Source organism: Nerophis ophidion, linkage group LG09 (assembly GCF_033978795.1).
Source record: "Nerophis ophidion isolate RoL-2023_Sa linkage group LG09, RoL_Noph_v1.0, whole genome shotgun sequence".
NCBI classification, from domain to species: Eukaryota; Metazoa; Chordata; class Actinopteri; order Syngnathiformes; family Syngnathidae; genus Nerophis; species Nerophis ophidion.
Genome location: NC_084619.1, coordinates 15,125,411 through 15,144,306, shown reverse-complemented (window position 1 = coordinate 15,144,306; position 18,896 = coordinate 15,125,411). Strand labels below are relative to the sequence as shown.

Genomic DNA, 18,896 nt, shown 5'->3' with positions numbered 1-18,896 from the left:
TTGCTGTTACTCATTTCTGGCATCATTTGCCAATTTAAGGTCTTTCATGTTGTGGAAGTTTAGTTCAGTCTTTATTTGAAGGGGCAATGCACAGAAACATTAAGCTCAAAGACAGATATGTTTTGTACCAGATTAAAGCTAAATAGCCAATTTCCATCTGCAGTCCCTGGCTACTTAAATTAAAGGGATACAAAAATCATGCAATAAAATTATGACAATAAAATCATACAATAACATGTAATCAAATTAAGAAAAGTCATAAAATGCCCTTTCATGGACATATACTAAAAGGCCTACTGAAACCCACTACTAGCGACCACGCAGTCTGAGAGTTTATATATCAATGATGAAATATTAACATTGCAACACGGTTTAGTTTACTAAATTGCAATTTTAAATGTCGCGCCGAAAAATCCTGCTGAAACGTCTCGGTATGACGACGCGTGCGCGTGACGTCACGGATTGAAGAGGACATTTTGAAGTCGTCTGTTTTCATCGCGAAATTCCACAGTATCATGGACATCTGAGTTGCTGAATATTTTGCAATTTGTTCAATGAACAATGGAGACATCAAAGAAGAAAGCTGTAGGTGGGAAGCGGTGTATTGCGGCCGGCTTTAGCAACACAAACACAGCAGGTGTTTCATTGTTTACATTCCCGAAAGATGACGGTCAAGCTTCACTATGGAACAGAGATGTCAAGCGAAAACGGTTGGATTGGACCACACACACAAAGTAGAGTGTATTATGCAGCGATAATTTCGAAAGATCGTTTTTCGAAGAGGGTCCCTTGCGAAGTGCAGAGATGGGAATCGCCACCACCCGTCGACTGGTGCCGAGCTTCAGGTTGTACAGGTACGACCATATAATCTCACTAAAACAGTAGTAACACAATAAGCAGATAAGGGATTTCCCAGAATTACCCTAGTAAATGTGTCTAATAACATCTGAATTGCTCCCACTCACCTTTAGTCTCTTTTTTTTTTTTTTTCCTTCACTTTCACTTTCCTTATCCACAAATCTTTCATCCTCGCTCAAATTAATGGGGAAATCGCCGCTTTCTCGGTCCGAGTCGCTCTCGCTGGTGGTGGCCATGATTGTAAATAATGTTCAGATGTGAGGAGCTCCACAACCCGTGATGTCACGCGCACATCGTCTGCTACTTCCGGTACAGGCAAGGCTTTTTTATTCGCGACCAAAAGTTGCCAACTTTATCGTCGATGTTCTCTACTAAATCCTTTCAGCAAAAATATGGCAATATCGCAAAATGATCAAATATGACACATGGAATGGACCTGTTATCCCCGTTTGAATAAGAACATTTCATTTCAGTAGGCCTTTAATATACAATACAACCACAACTCATTTACATCATCACACAAAAACAATACACGCTCTTGTTCACATCCGTCATCATTTGTAAAAACAACCATGATTTTAACACACACCTCACAATTTACAGCAAAAATGCTCTCCTGGATAAATATAATACACATTAAGTTGATCTGTCAAACATAGTGTCCACCTTAGTGACCGTGTGAGCAGCTTTGATTGCTCCAAAGCCACTTTTTAACTTCAATTGTGAATGAAGAGTAATTTGTTAGACTTTTCAAGTTTGTTGTGAGGTCGTTCCATTCCTTTAAGGCTTTATATGAAAAGGCTGATTGTGCAAAATATGTTTTACATCTGGGTACGCTACACTACCCCCTGGTGGAGGCTCGTGTGTTGATGTAAACTGGACAAAGTGCTTAAGTGGCGCTGGTGCAGTGTTATTTAGGATTCTATGGGCCCTTCGTATTGATGCTAATCTTTGAATGTTAGCTAAATTGAACAATCTATATTTTTGGAGGACTAAACAATGATGGTGGTGTTGTAGAGTTCGGTCAAGGAAGCACATAACTGTAATCTGTTCCACCTTTTCTCTGCAAAATTATATTTTTAATTTGTAATTCATGTATTTTTGAGATATTTACATTATATTTATATATTAATGACGTGCCAGTGCTTTGCCAAAAACACCAGTAATAACAGCGATGGTGGGCTGGAATGATCCAGCCGCAAGAAAATGCATGTTGCAAGAAGTCTTTTTATACAGGAGAAATATCAATAATATGTCTATGTCACCAATCAGCCCCTAAAGAGCCTGCAGTGTCTCAGACTGGAATTGTCTGCAGAGAGTGGTGAGGGTGGCGGAAAAGATCATCAGGACTCCGCTTCCTCCTATCCGGGAGATCGCAAAAAGCAACTGCCTGACCAGGGCTCATAAAATCAGTAAAGACTCCTCCATTCCCCACCGAGGACTGTTTTCACTGCCGGACTCTGGAAAGAGGTTCCGCAGCCTCCGTCGCAGAAGCTGTAAGAGTTTCTTCCTGAGGCCATAAGACTCTTGAACACATAACAATCCTCTCAATCCCCCCCCAAAAATGGATTAACTCGCTGGACTATACAAGACATTTCGTTTTTATCTGTACTGTAAAGTTCAAATTTGAATGACAATAAAGGAAGTCTAAGTCTATAGTCACGCAGTAGCTATAACATTAGAAAATGGCATTGCTGAATAGACGCAGTGTCTGCTCTTTTTATTTATGACAGTCCCAATATGTTGACACAGACTTGGATGCTCTCTCTCTCTCTCTCTCTCTCACTCTCACTCTCACTCTCACTCTCCGTCTTCTGTCTTTGCCTCTTTCTCATAACCATTCGTGCATAAATGTGCCAATTTGCACATACCTTCCAAACAGGCTAAATATAAACGCAAAACGGCGGCAGCAAAACACTCTCAAGCTTGATTAATCACACCTTGAGCGCTAATTTCATCCTGAAGACATTCAGCAGCTATGCATTTACAAACCCCGTTTCCATATGCGTTGGTAAATTGTGTTAGATGTAAATATAAACGGAATACAAGGATTTGCATATCCTTTTCAACCCATATTCAGTTGAATGCACTACAAAGACAACATATTTGATGTTCAAACTCAAACTTTATTTTTTTTTGCAAATAATAATTAACTTAGAATTTCATGGCTGCAACACGTGCCAAAGTAGTTGGGAAAGGGCATGTTCACCACTGTGTTACATCACCTTTTCTTTTAACAACACTCAATAGACGTTTGGGAACTGAGAAAACAAATTGTTGAAGCTTTGAAAGGGAAATTCTTTCCCATTCTTGTTTTATGTAGAGCTTCAGTCGTTCAAGTGTCCAGGGTCTCAGCTGTCGTATTTTACGCTTCAAAATGCGCCACCCATTTTTGATGGGAGACAGGTCTGAACTGCAGGCGGGCCAGGAAAGTACTGGCCTTCTTTTACTACGAAACCACGCTGTTGTAACATGTGGCGTGGCATTGTCTTGCTAAAATAAGCAGGGGCGTCTATGACAACGTTGCTTGGATGACAACATTTGTTGCTCCAAAACCTGTGTGGACCATTCAGCATTAATGGTGCCTTCACAGATGTGTAAGTTACCCATGCCTTGGGCACTAATACACCCCCATACCATCACACATGCTGGCTTTTCAACTTTGCGCCTATAACAATCCGGATGGTTATTTTCCTCTTTGTTCCGGAGGAGACCACGTCCACAGTTTCCAAATATAATTTGAAATGTGGACCCGTCAGACCAAAGAACACTTTTCCACTTTGTATCAGTCCATCTTAGATGAGCTCGGGCCCAGAGAAGCCAGCGGCGTTCCTTAGTGTTGTTGATAAATGGGTTTTGCTATGCATAACAGAGTTTTAACTTGCACTTACAGATGTAGCGACCAACTGTAGTTACTGACAGTAGTTTTATGAAGTGTTCCTGAGCCCATGTGGTGATATCCTTTAGACACTGATGTCGTTTTTTGATGCAGGGATCAACAGTCTGTAATATCATCGCTTACGTGCAGTGATTTCTCCAGATTCGCTGAACCTTTTGATGATTTTACGGACCTTAAATGGTAAAATCCCTAAATTCCTTATAGCTCGTTGAGAAATGTTGTTCTTAAACGGTTCGACAATTTGCTTACAAATTGGTGACCCTCACCCCATCCTTGTTCGTGAATTACTTAGCATTTCATGGAAGCTGCTTTTGTACCCAATCATGGCACCAACCTGTTCCCAATTAGCCTGCACACCTGTGGGATGTTCCAAATAAGTGTTTGCTGAATATTCCTCAATTCTATCAGTATTTATTGCCACTTTTCCCAACTTCTTTGTCACGTGTTGCTGGCATCAAATTCTAAAGTTTATGATCATTTGCAAAAAAAAATGTTTATCAGTTTGAACATCAAATATGTTGTCTTTGTAGCACATTCAACTGAATATGGGTTGAAAATGATTTGCAAATCATTGTATTCCGTTTATATTTACTTCTAACACAATTTCCCAACTCATATGGAAACGGGGTTTGTATATTTGCAAATAGACATATGTTTAATTTTTTTTTTTTTGTTTGGCGGTCACACATACATAGGATGGAGCTGCAGCTCATTTAGGAGACAAAACTCTGCGTACGAGCTGAGTAGATTAGCTTTGTGCGCGTCCTCAAGTTTGCAAATGTTTTGATAGACGCAAACCTTAGGTAGACCAGTTCCAGAGAGTCCGTGTTTCCGGAACAAAACGGAATGCACTGCACTGCGACAGTAATTTAACAATCTAGGGTAATATGGCGCTATTAATCAATCAATGAAAGATAGCCCATAATCACAATTGTCTCAAAGGGAGCTATGCCCTCATCGCCATCAAACAGTCGTCGATAAAGGCAAAATGGATTTTAAATGTTCATTTCTCCCGTCCAAAGGCAAAACATAGTAACTCACTTCTAGCTGATTTTGAGAAAACAAAGGAAAACCAATCTATCTTGATGCTGTCTTACAAAGATCTACAAAGTCATCAAACGTATAGATGTTTTCTGGAGCTTTCATTTTCTTGCCGATTGAGCCATGGATTGAATCTGTTCTGATGAACGTGTGCCCTTTCTCCAGATATTTTATTACAATCTCGGGTGGGCCCCATTCTGCATTTGCACATTGGGCAAGAGCCGTGTACAGCGTCCAGTTTTTATATTGACCTCCACAGTTATCTGCCCAAAAGAGTATGCAAGGGGAAGAATCAAGAACAATACATTTAATGAAGGTGCTTGCAACGTCCTGGGCCAATCTTCCAAATATCCCCTCGTGCCATAATATCACATAATCAGGTTGACCGTCGGCCCCCATTCGTGCAAATGTCTCATTAAAGACAATAAGGCGACTGACAAAGAAGCTCCGATTGGTCCCTTGAAATACTAGGTTTTTCTGTTGTATCTACGCGGTTATGTGGTAGTTGCTAGGTCCTGCCATGCGCGTAACAGCTTACTTACGGAAAAAATTACAATATCTCAAACACTAATGTAAAGCATATCACCTAGGAACTCCAAAATTATTATCAGCTCAGTTTTGACCAACATTGAGTTACTGGGTTTTGCCTTTGGAGGGGAGATTTATCCATTACATTTATTTTTCAGACCATATTTTTCAGACCATAGGGCGCAGCGGATTAAAAGGCGCATTGCAGAGGAGCGGGTTTATTCAGGATTTTTTTTCATACAAAAGGCGCACCTGATTAAAAAGCGCAATAAAAGGGTCATATTATGATTTTAAATGAAAAACACTCTTTTTGGTCAACATAACATGTAATGGTCATTCTTTGGTAAAAAATGTTGCATGGATTATGTTTTACAGACCATCTTCAAGTAGCTTTCTGAGGGTCTCTTTAGGATGCGCCCTTTTGCGGGCGGTCTTTTTTACGTGGCTCACCTTCGACAGCGCCTTCTCCCCGTCATCTTTGTTGGAGCGTGCAAAGACGGGAGTTGAAGAAGTGTCAAAAGATGGAGCTAACTGTTCAAATGACATTCAGACTTTACTTAAATCATTAACATCATCATCCGTCGTTAAATAATGCGTCCCGTGAAAAACTGTCCGACCGGAACCCTTTAATAACTAAAGTTCCGGGGATGAATAATGTAAAGCCACTTCAGTTTTTAGCGCTTTGATATCTAGTCTATTGACAGATATAAGTAAGAACTTTCCGCTACTTTATATTAGAAAATGGCAACAGCGAAAGATCAATGTCCCTTAAGAGGGTCGAGAAAAAGAAGAAACTTATGACTAAGGAGTCATTACGGACTACATTTGCTGACGCGTGCACATTTCCAGGACTTATGCAGATCCCAAATTCAGATCAGCTGGTACCATAGGTATGAAAAGTTGGTTTTCTATAATATTGCCAAACAAAACGCCAGATAATATGTCTGCTAACAGGTGCCATTTTGTGGTCCTTATACATGCACACCATAATAATACTTGTATGTTTAATGCGCCGACAATCCATCCAGCGGTGTGGCTTCATGGCTTACCAAAGTCGTGCTAAAAACATTTTGACAGATTTTTGAGTGCCGTGTGTAATGTTCTATATTCTCAATGAAACACTTAAAAGTTTTGGTGTTTAATGCCATCATATTGCAGTCTACACATATGTCTTATGTATGACTGCCATCTACTGGTCACATGTATTATTACACCATGTACCAATTGAAATTGCTTCGAAGTCAGTAAGCATGACCAGAATTATGCTGTTTATTAGGCGCACCGGGTTACAAAGCAATTTGTAGATTTTTGAGAAAATGAAAGGATTTTAAGTTCGCCTGATAGTCCGAAAAATACGGTATTATTTATAGACATTTTGCATTGTTTTCTGCCTGTAAGACTATATTAATTCTCTAATAAAAGGGGTTTAAAGTATATCTGGAATAGATTAGTTGAATTCACTTTTTTTCTCCTATGGTAAAACATTTTTTCTGCTTTCATGTGATTCGGTTTCCAACGTAGCCTATGGAACAGAACGAACACCTAAGCAGCCACTGTGGCTTCAATAAACGTATAGCAGATGGAATGTGTGCAGCTACTTTGTTAAAGAGAGAACAGGTCAAAAGAGGCACCTGCCTACATGTGTGTTTACAACACACACAGACAAAAAAAAAAAAAACAATCCAAAATGTGGGCCGAGAGGTTCCAGCACATTCAACAATGTCATCCAGTAATGTGCCTGCATTATGTAAAATGTGGGCAAGCAACTGCTTCAGTGTTGTGCACCACATTTCTTGGTGTAATGGCTACAAGCAGGGAATAGACTGAGTATATCCATTACAGCACAATGAACCATCTAAACAGGTTAAAAGCTCACCTCAAAAGCATTGGCAAGCATGTAGAAAACCATCAAAAGACCAGAATGTGACATAAAATTACTGCATACGGCATCATGGCATCAACCCTCCGCAATGAGCAATTTGAACGTGCGGTTCAGGTGTGCTACGTGGTAAGAACATAACCAAGGCCATAATTTACGTATCCTCGCTCATCCATGCAGACTGGACACTGGGTAGAGTCAGCTCCCTTCGTTGCTTTGTTGGGTCTGCTCCTGTCTCTGGCCATGCTCCCCCCACCCCAGCAGACGATGACGTGGGACAACGCAGAGGCCACCAGTGTATATATATTTTTTTTTTGTTGTTGTTGTTGTTTTACTTTTGTGGCTGTGTGTAGAAATGGCTGGTTGTATCAGCTCTGCTCTTTTAATGTCTTTAATGTTCTTTGTGTTCTTTGATGTTTACCTCCTACACACGTGTTTATGTGTGCTATGGCTATGAGTTTTTTTTCCCCTTGGCCTCAGTCTGGACCCCATCTCCAAGGGCTTAGGCTTAGACTGAATATTCATTTTATTTTCTACCCCTCACCTTTTTTTTAAGGGGCGCCTGAAATTGGCAGACCCATCAGCGATCCTGTTCTGTCTCCCTGTAATGTTTGTCTGCTCCTAAATGGGACTGTACTGAAAATCAAAATTTCTCCTCGGGGATTGCTAAAGTATTTCTGATTCTGAATTTAAAGGCAGTCTTCTACGTGTCATTTGCACGACTTGCGCCGAGTTACATAACTCGCAGTGTTATGACTGATGCATCAGCACTTCAGGCCCACTATCTGGTCCCTTTTTTAATCCCCAGCAAATGTACTTATCAACGCGTCTTTTATAGCTAATTGGATCTCTATTTAATGTTTTCCCGTGTAAAACTGGGCTTGCGTAACTGCTTCGATAGCCGGGATTTCAACGAGTGACTGTTAGGAGTCACGACTGACTGAAATGAGTTTCGATCTAATCACGGCACAAGTCCTCTGCAGAAACACACACAAAAAAAAATCATCAGCAAGACTTTTTATGTTGCATCCACAAAGCCTCAAGGCTATAGATCAGGGGTAGGGAACCTATGGCTCTAGAGCCAGATGTAGCTCTTTTGAGGACTGCATCTGGCTCTCAGATAAATCTTAGCTGACATTGCTTAACACAATAAGTAATTAATAATTCCACTGGTAATCAGTGTTAGAAATAATGTTCAAAATATGAAAATATTCTCATGCATTTTTATCCATCCATCCGTTTTGTACCGCACCTGTTCAAAAAGTCAAGAATGGTAAGAAGTATTTTAATCATTATTAGTTAGCTGCAGAATAAAAATGTTATTCAAAAGAATAACAGACGTGTTATACCCTACTGTTGGTTTTTCATAAAAATGCACACATTTAGTTGTATTCATTATTAAAGAAAAATATTATATGGCTCTCACGGAAATACATTTTAAAATATTTTGCTTCCATGGCTCTCTCAGCCAAAAATGTTCCGGACCCCTGCAATAGATCAATACAATATACAATAGGCTTCTCAAATTCATTAAAGTTAAAGTACCACTAGGTGTGGTGAAATTACCCTCTGCATTTGACCCATCCATAGTTGACCCCCTCGGAGGTGAGGGGAGCAGTGAGCAGCAGCAGTGGCCACGCTCAGAAATAATTTTGGTGATTTAACCCCAAATTCCAACCCTTGATGCTGGATTCCAAGCAGGGAGTTAAAGGGGTCCCATTTTTTTAAATATTTGGTACAAACTCACGACTTACCGATCTCGAGCGGACACTCTAAAGACAAGGCTGCTGAGAACAATGGCAATGCATCAAATCATAAGATTCATGCATTTTGGCGAAAGCTTGCAAGCAGCTTTGGATGCGTCTGCTTGCCGGGTTTTTCAGTCAGGCTACGTTGTGACGTCACAGTCTTACTTGGATATTCGGTAAAGCTATCAGTCATTTCATCCAATCGTGGCATGTGCACAATGACACTGCAGTGCGACTTGCAGTGACATAAATGCTGCTAAAAAAAGTTTTTTTTTTTTTCCAATGTAGCTTTGCATTAAGTGTGCAGGTTTACCTAACGTGGTGACATTTGTCTACACCAGGAGTGTCAATTGTAGAACCCGAGAGCCCGATCAGGCACGCGAACAGGTTTTATCCGGCCCATGGGATGAGTTTGCGAAGTATAAAAATGAATCTGAAATTTTGGAATGAAAGAAAGAGCTGTTGTAAATGTGTCCACTGGATGTCGCAATAGGAAATCTTTGTATCTTTGTAGATGATGCTACATATGTACAAAATAAACCACATGATGTTAGTACAGCAGTCGAAAAAAACAATCAAACTACATAAATAACATCCTCTAACTTGATATTGAAATAATTTTCTAGATTGAAAATGAACACCAATGAGTTGACTGATGAACATTGTCATATAATTTATTCACAAAATATAAATAACGACAAATAAAGTATATATACTGTTAATCGCAACAGGTAATTGTAAAAACAAAACAACAACATTATGATTTGTACAATTTCATAATGTGCTTGTTCTATTTTTTAAACAAAGAAAACAATCTGAAGTTGTCTTTATTTTTAAGTTATCGCGCCGTGATTTTACCAGTCCGGTCCACTTGGGAGTAAATTGTACTCTATGTGGCCCCCGATTCAAAATTAGTTTGACACCCCTGGTCTACACGATACATATTTAACAGTGTACTATTTCAAAAGATACATTAAATGAAATATACAGAGGACATAAGTAAAGGCAATTAAATGAGCGCCAATATACCTACAAGTTCGGGCATAATGATGCAATATGTACATACAGCTAGCCTAAATAGCATGTTAGCATCGATTAGCTTGCAGTCATGCACTGACCAAATATGCCTAATTAACACTCCAGCAAATCAATAACATCAACAAAGTTCACCTTTGTGCATTCACGCACAACATAAAAAGATTGGTAGATAAAATGAGACAAAGGAGAAGAACATCAAATATGTCTTTCTGTGGCAGTGTCGGAGAAAGTTGTACATGTAAACAAACTACGGTGAGTTCATGGACCGCCAAAATCAGTAGGACAAAACGGCGCTCGCCAAATACTCTCATCAGTGAAGCATGTATAACAAACAGCGGGATATCTAACAATTAGGGAGGTTTGTGTCATGTTTGTTCTCTGACAGAAAATAAATTAATATATTTTCCCCTCATCTTTTTCTTTTTTTTATACATTTTTGAAAAAGCTCCAGGGAGCCATTAGGGTGGCGCTAGTGAGCCGCAGGTGGCAGACCTTCGCTTAAAACTGAACAAAATTGAGGCAAATTCACCTTATATTCCCTTTTTTTCCCCAAATAATAATCGATAACAGATCCGTTGTGGGACCGACTCGTTAAGCAAAATCAAAAGTGGCCTCGGAAATTGGAAAAATCTTATTAATGTCCATCCGTACATTAAATCATCACTGCTCTTTTTTCAGAAGATATGATTATTCTAAAGTAGGAGCTTTATACATTTTTAACTTTATAGGCCTGGTTGCTGGTCTTTTGCATGTCTCCACTTCTCAAAATAAGTACATGCTTTTTATTCCTCAGTGTGTGTGTAAAACTACATTTTCACAGCTTGTTGTGTTGAATGTTGTTTCATAATACAAACCCAGTTTCCAAATGAGTTGGGAAATTGTGTTAGATATAAATATAAACACAATGATTTGCAAATCCTTTTCAACCCATATTCGATTGAATGCACAACAAAGACAAGATATTTGATGTTCAAACTCAAACTTTATTTTTTTTTGCAAATAATAATTAACTTAGAATTTCATGGCTGCAACACGTGCCAAAGTAGTTGGGAAAGGGCATGTTCACCACTGTGTTATATCACCTTTTCTTTCAACAACACTCAATAAACATTTGGGAACTGAGGAAACTAATTGTTGAAGCTTTGAAAGTGGAATTCTTTCCCATTCTTGTTTTATGTAGAGCTTCAGTCGTTCAATAGTCCGGGGTCTCCGCTGTCGTAGTTTACGCTTCATAATGCCCCATACATATTCGATGGGAGACAGGTCTGGACTACAGGCGGGCCAGAAAAGTACCCGCACTCTTTTTTTACAAAGCCACGCTGTTGTAACACGTGCTGAATGTGGGTTGGCGTTGTCTTGCTGAACTAAGCAGGGGAGTCCAAGAAAAAGACGGCGCTTAGATGTCAGTATATGTTCCAAAATCTGTATGTACCTTTCAGCATTAATGGTGCCTTTACAGATATGTAAGTTACCCATGCCTTGGGCAATAATGCACCCCCATACCATCACAGATGCTGGCTTTTGAACTTTGCGTCGATAACAGTCTGGATGGTTCGCTTCCCCTTTGGTCCGGATGACACGATGTCGAATATTTCCAAAAACAATTTGAAATGTGGACTCGTCAGACCACAAAAAACTTTTCCACTTTGCATCATACCATCTTAGATGATCTCTGGCCCAGAGAAGCCGGCGGCATTTCTGGATGTTGTTGATAAATGGCTTTCGCTTTGCATAGCAGAGCTTTAACTTGCACTTACAGATGTAGCGACAAACTGTATTTAGTGACAATGCTTTTCTTAAGTGTTCCTGAGCCCATGTGGTGATATCCTTTAGAGATTGATGTCAGTTTTTTATACAGTGCCATCTGAGGGATCGAAGGTCACGGCCATTCAATGTTGGTTTCTGGCCATGCCGCTTACGTGGAGGGATTTCTCCAGATTCTCTGAACCTTTTGATGATATTATGGAGCGTACATGTTGAAATCCCTAAATTTCTTGCAATTGCACTTTGAGAAATGTTGTTCTTAAACTGTTTGACTATTTGCTCACGCAGTTGTGGACAAAGGGGTGTACCTAGCCACATCCTTTCTTGTGAAAGACTGAACATTTTTTGGGAAGTTGTTTTTATACCCAATCATGGCACCCACCCGTTCCCAATTAGCCTGCACACCTGTGGGATTTTCCAAATAAGTGTTTGATGAGCATTTCTCAACGTTATGAGTATTTATTGCCACATTTTCCAACTTCTTTGTCACCTGTTGCTGGCATCAAATTCTAAAGTTAATGATTATTTGCAAAAATCAGTTTGAACATCAAATATGTTCTTTTTGTAGCATATTCAACTGAATATGGTTTGAAAATGATTTGCAAATCATTGTATTCAGTTTACATTTACATCTAACATAATTTCCCAACTCATATGGAAACGGGGTTTGTAGAAACAGGCTCCAAACTAAACAAATAATGACGTTTAATAGTATTTTTTCTTAAAAAACCCAAAAAGAACAGTAATCATTTATAGCTATAATTTAATAGCGGTGTTGACTGAGTGGGTAAAATGAAATAAACATTAAAATGTGTCTTTGTCTAATTTGCCAGTTTGAGTAATGCTGAGAGCGTCACATGTAATTGAATGAGCGAGGACACATTTACTCACATTAAGTTGCTGTCCCACAGTGCACAGTGAGGATTGAGGGTTCCCTGGAAGACATGAAAATAAGTGCAATGTTTACCAAACAAAAAGTCAACAAGGGAACTGCGGCGACTATTAATCATTATCATCGATATCGCCATTGTAATAACCTACGACAAGATGTGCACGTCCTTCAGCACATTGTGTCGTACTGTCTCCTTTATAGATAGACTGGAGGAGTCTTACATGAACACACACTTTGGTGACGCTTAAAAACTCACAATTTATCACCTGGTGATGTGAAAGAAAAGTGTCATAAAACGGTTCGTTGGTTTATTTACCTAAGTATGTAATTATGGGTATTCACAGTGCTTGAAAGTGAGTTGTTGAGCCACCATTGTGTGTTGTTATGTGTTGTGTTGTTACTGCAGAGCAAATGGCCGTTAAAACACCGAGCATGAGGCACTTCTTACATTGGCCAGGTGAGCAAGTTCAATCTCCAGGTGGGTCTGGATGGCCTTGGGCTCCGGTCTGACCGTTACAGCAATGACTTTGGAATTCACAACTGTGTAGTTCCTGAAACACACAAACAAAAATGACCAGAGGAATAAATCTCATTGAATTATCCCGTCCACAAGACTTTCTATTAGAGAGTGCCTGCAGAGTCTGCGCTAACTCGACACTTTGACCTGTGCAATCGAATAAAAAAGGCAGTACAAGAGCTGTTTCAGAAATGTTGCCTTTGAAAAGATAAGTACCAATGCATGGCTGCAGACAACTACAACGCTGATTCATGTCTTCCTTTAAGCAAGGGGTGCCCACACTTTTTCTGCAGGTGAGCTACTTTTCAATTGACCAACTCAAGGGGATCTACCTCATTTATATATATCATTTATATTTATTTATTTATGAAAGAGACATTTTTGTAAACAAGTTAAATGTGTTCAATGATAATACAAGCGGGTGTAACACATATAGATGTCTTTCTTTCACAAAGACAAGAATATAGGTTGGAGTATTACCTGATTCTGATGACTTGCATTGATTGGAATCAGACAGTAATGATGATAACGCCCACATTTTCAAATGGAGGAGAAAAAAAGTTGTCCTTTCTGTACAATACCACATGAAAGTGGTTGGTTTTTGGCATCTAATTCATCCAGCTTCCATACACTTTACAAGAAAAACATTGGCGGCAAATTCCGTAGCTTGCTTGATTGACATTCACGGCACCCGAGGGTCTTGTGAGATGACGCTGGCTGCTGCCAGTTCATTATTATGAAAAAATGACAGAGAGGAAGGCGAGAAACACTTTTTATTTCAACAGACTTTCGCGCCGTCCCTTCCGTCAAAACTCTAAAGGCCGACTGCACATTTCCTATCTTCACAATAAAAGCCCTGCTTCATGCTGCCTGCGCTAACAAAATAAGAGTCTCGGAAAGCTGGCGTGCACAAGTGATGTGCACGCCAGCTTTCTGAGGGATCGCTTGTGCACGCCAGTTTTCCGAGACTCTGTATTTAGTTAGCGCAGGCAGCATGAAGCAGGTCATTTTTTTGTGAAGATAGGAAATGTGCAGTCGGCCTTTAGAGTTTTGACGGAAGGTATGGCGCGAGAGTCTGTTGAAATAAAAAGTGTTTCTCGCCTTCCTCTCGGTCATATTTTCATAATAATGATCTTGCAGCAGCCAGCGTCATCTCACAAGACCCTCCGGTACCGTGAATGTCATTTAAGTGACGTCTTGGTGAAGATTGATGATCACTAATTTTTAGGTCTATTTTTTTTTAAAAGCCTGGCTGGAGATCGACTGACACACCCCCCGCGGTCGACTGGTAGCTCGCGATCGACGTAATGGGCACCCCTGGTTTAAGCGATATTTCCCGCATCTACTTTGTTTTAGCAATCAAGAATATTTCAGTTATTTTCATCCTTCTTTGTGGGGATATTTTTTACAGTCATGTCATGGTCGGTTGTACATTGTGGACGCCATCTTTGCTCCACAGTAAGTCTTTGCTGTCGTCCAGCATTCTGTATTTGTTTACTTTTGTAGCCCGTTCAGTTTTAGTTTGGTTTTGCATAGCCTTCCCTAATCTTCAATGCCTTTTCTTAGGGGCACCCACCTTTTGTTTATTTTTGGTTTAAGCATTAGAAACCTTTTTACCTGCATGCTGCCTCCTACTGTTTCCGACATCTACAAAGCAATTAGCTACCGGCTGCCACCTACAGATATGGAAGAGCTCTAGACAGCACCGACACTCAACAACAACACATCATTTGCAGACTATAATTACTGGTTTGCAAAAAATATTTTTAATCCAAATTGGTGAAATTAGACAATCTCCCACGGCACACCAGACTGTATCTCACGGCACACTAGTGCTTGAAAAACACTGGCATAGTGAACCTCCCCTCAGAAAATTTAATATACCCATAAAGTCTCACCACCTCCCTGACAGACTGAATTTCTGGAAAATCTCTTGACTCTCTCACTGTAGAAACTAGAAACCATTATGTTTTTCCCTTTGAACTTAACTGAAGTAAGATTAAAGGGAACCTATGATGAATTCCGTCTTTTTTTACTCACATTAAAACAATGCCAAAGCGTCAAATAGTAATGTTTATGCATTTTCGTGTGAGCTTGCACAGAATATTGGATGCCTCTGTTCGCAGGGTTTTGCAGTCTGGCTACTTTGTCACATCAGGGCGAGGTGGATGTACTTATTTGGACATTAAATCTGGCTTTCAGCCAGGGAGGGAAAATTACAAAAATGCTTTTGAAAGCAGCTATTTTAAGGCACACTCTGAATGTGCAGGTTCACCAAATGTTGTGGCAAGGTGAATCTACATAGTGTCTATTAAATTGATTTTTTACCGTGTCTGGAAAAAAAAAAATTGCTGTGACGACCTCAAGATATACAGTAGAGGTCAAAAGTTTGGACGCAACTTTTCCTCATTCAATGCGTTTTCTTTATTTCCGTGACAGTCACTGAAGGCATCAAAACGATGAATGAACACATTTGGAGTTATGCACTTAACAAAAAAAGGTGAAATAAATGAAAACATGTTTTATATTGTAGTTTCTTCCAAATAGCCACCCTTTGCTATGATTACTGCTTTGCACACCCTTGGCAAATTAACTATATGAGCTTAAAGCACACCTGGGAAGTGAAAACCATTTCCACAGGTGAACACCATTTCAGGTGACTACCTCTTGAAGCTCATCGAGAAAATGCCAAGAGTGTGCAAAGCAGTAATCAGAGCAAAGGGTGGCTATTTTGAAGAAACTACTTTAGTAGAATATAGAACATGTTTTCAGTTAGTTCACCTTTTTTTGTTTAGTACATAACTCTACATGTGTTCATTTATAGTTGTGATGCCTTCAGTGACAATCTACAATGTAGATAATCATGAATATAAATAAAACACATTGAATGAGAAGGTGTGCCCAAACTTTTGGCCTGTACTGTATATTCAAACGGTTTATTTAAGGGTACATTTTCAAAAGGTACATGACACCTTTAAAGAGGGTAGGTCGTGGTTTCATTTGCAATCTGGGAATGCCTCCAAAATCGAAAATCTTGCAGATAAACCCATAAAGCGGGTTATAAAAGTGACTAACCAGCAAATTTTATGCAGAATTGACACCTACCTATATCCAATACATACAGTTCTTACGAAAAGTATTCCCAGTGCTTCACTTTTTCCACATATTGTAATGTTGCAGGCTACAGCCCTTATTTCAAAATGGAATACATTCATTTTTATCCACAAAATTCTACACACAATACCCCATAATGACAATAAGAAAATGTTTTTTTAAGAGATTTTTGCAAATGTATTAAAAAATAAAACACCAAGTACCACCATGTACACAATTAGAGTGCACCTGTGGTAAATTCAGTTGATTTGGAAAGGGACGGTTTTAAATGTAGATTAAAAACATCATAAATCCCCTTTAGTTAGAAAAAATATATATTTTCCTAATTTTTCTCAAGCTGAGCTACGTATTCCCTGACACTTTTGGCGGAGGCCCGCGTCACACTTTGAAAACCGCCGACTCACTCAAGTTCAGAGAACACCAGGCACCAAATATAAGGAAAGCTTTCATTTTTAGAAACTAGCTAGGGCTGCTACGATTCATCGATCGAATCAATTGAATAAATTATAAAAAATACTTTTATGATATCTTATTTCCTAGGCGTTCCCAGGCCAGCCGGGAGACATAGTCTTCCCAACGTGTCCTGGGTCTTCCCCGTGGCCTCCTACCGGTTGGACGTGCCCTAAACACATCCCTAGGGAGGCGTTCGGGTGGCATCCTGACCAGATGCCCGAACCACCTCATCTTGCTCATCTCGATGTGGAGGAGCAGCGGCTTTACTTGGAGTTCCTCCCGGATGACAGAGCTTCTCACCCTATCTCTAAGGGAGAGCCCCGCCACACGGCGGAGGAAACTCATTTTGGCCCCTTGTACCCGTGATCTTATCCTTTCGGTCATGACCCAAAGCTCATGACCATAGGTGAGGATGGGAACGTAGATCGACCGGTAAATTGAGAGCTTTGCCTTCCGGCTCAGCTCCTTCTTCACCACAACGGATCGATACAACGTCTCTATTACTGAAGACACCGCACTGATCCGCCTGTCGATCTCACGATCTGGGAACGCCTGGGAACGCCTCAGGATCCCCCGGGAAGAGCTAGACGAAGTGGCTGGAGATAGGGAAGTCTGGGCTTCCCTGCTTAGGCTGCTGCCCCCGCGACCCGACCTCGGATAAGCGGAAGATGATGGATGGATGGACTTTTATGATAATAATAATAAAGTTAGCAATGTTTTTTGTCTTTTTCACACAAATGAAAACATGCGTACTTACAAACATAAAACACTTCAATATGTCAAGTGAAACTGGAGTTCAAAACAAACCTTCAATGGGTATTATGGAGACATTAGAGAGAAATAACCTAAGCACGCCTGACAGAGGCAGACTGGAGGAACACGTCTGAAGGCACAAACACAAGAGGCGAGTGTATGGCTAACTGGGGGAATATAATTGTCTCCAAATAGTGTAAGATCATCTTAAATACCTCACAGGGAACTTTACAACATTAGCAGCTTAAAAGACTGTGTCCCTGTAGGCGCTGATGCAAGATGATGTTTTTTTTTTTTCACCTTTTGTGAAAATACTGTACAGGTGGATAAAAGCACGATGAGTTTGTCTTTGTTAGTGGAAAAAAAAACTGCAACTGTAATCAATAAATTGTGCGAGTACTACTTTGTTGAGGAATCTGCTGTTATATACTGTACTGCATATACAAACCCCGTTTCCATATGAGTTGAGAAATTGTGTTGGATGTAAATATAAACGGAATACAATGATTTGCAAATCATTTTCAACCCATATTCAGTTGAATGAACTACAAAGACAACATATTTGATGTTCAAACTGACAAACATTTTTTTTTGCAAATAGTCTTTACCTTTAGAATTTGATGTCAGCAACATGTGACAAAGAAGTTGGGAAATGTGGCAATAAATACTGATAAAGTTGAGGAATGCTCATCAAACACTTATATGGAACATCCCACAGGTGTGCAGGCTAATTGAGAACAGTTGGATGCCATGATTGGGTATAAAAGCAGCTTCCATCAAATGCTAAATAACTTACAAAAAAGGATGGGGCAAATTGTCGAACAGTTTTGGAACAACATTTCTCAACGAGCTATTGCAAGGAATTTAGGGATTTTACCATCTACGGTCCGTAAAATCATCACAAGGTTCAGAGAATCCGGAGAAATCACTGCACGTAAGCGATGATATTAAGGACCTTTGATCCCTTAGACGGTACTGCATCAAAAACCGACATCAGTGTGTAAAGGATATCACCACATGGGCTCAGGAACACTTCATAAAACCACTGTCAGTAACTACAGTTGATCGCTACATCTGTGTGTGCAAGTTAAAACTCTACCATGCAAAGCAAAACCCATTTGCCAACAACACCATGAAACGTCGCTGGCTTCGCTGGGCCCGAGCTTATCTAAGATGGACTGATGCAAAGTGGAAAAGTGTTCTGTGGTCTGACGAGTCCACATTTCAAATTATATTTGGAAACAGAGGACATGGTGTCCTCCAAAACAAAGAGGAAAATAACCATTAGTTCATTAGCCAGCATCTGTGATGGTATGGGGGTGTATTAGTGCCCAAGGCATGGGTAACTTACACATCTGTTAAGGCACCATTAATGCTGAAAAGTACATACAGGTTTTGGAGCAATATATGTT

At 39.9% G+C, this 18,896-nt stretch overlaps 1 protein-coding gene across 9 annotated transcripts in view; it reads right to left on the bottom strand.

Moving 5' to 3' along the window:
- Window positions 1-18,896, bottom strand: part of adgrb3 (adhesion G protein-coupled receptor B3) — a 418,594-nt gene that overhangs the window by 86,260 nt on the left and 313,438 nt on the right. For all 9 annotated transcript variants that reach the window (XM_061910386.1, XM_061910388.1, XM_061910390.1 and 6 more), the window contains 2 exons: window positions 13,096-13,198; window positions 12,647-12,690 (listed from right to left, as the gene is read on the bottom strand). In XM_061910386.1, coding sequence (XP_061766370.1) covers window positions 12,647-12,690; window positions 13,096-13,198 — 147 coding nt within the window. The remainder of the gene's footprint in view (window positions 1-12,646; window positions 12,691-13,095; window positions 13,199-18,896) is intronic.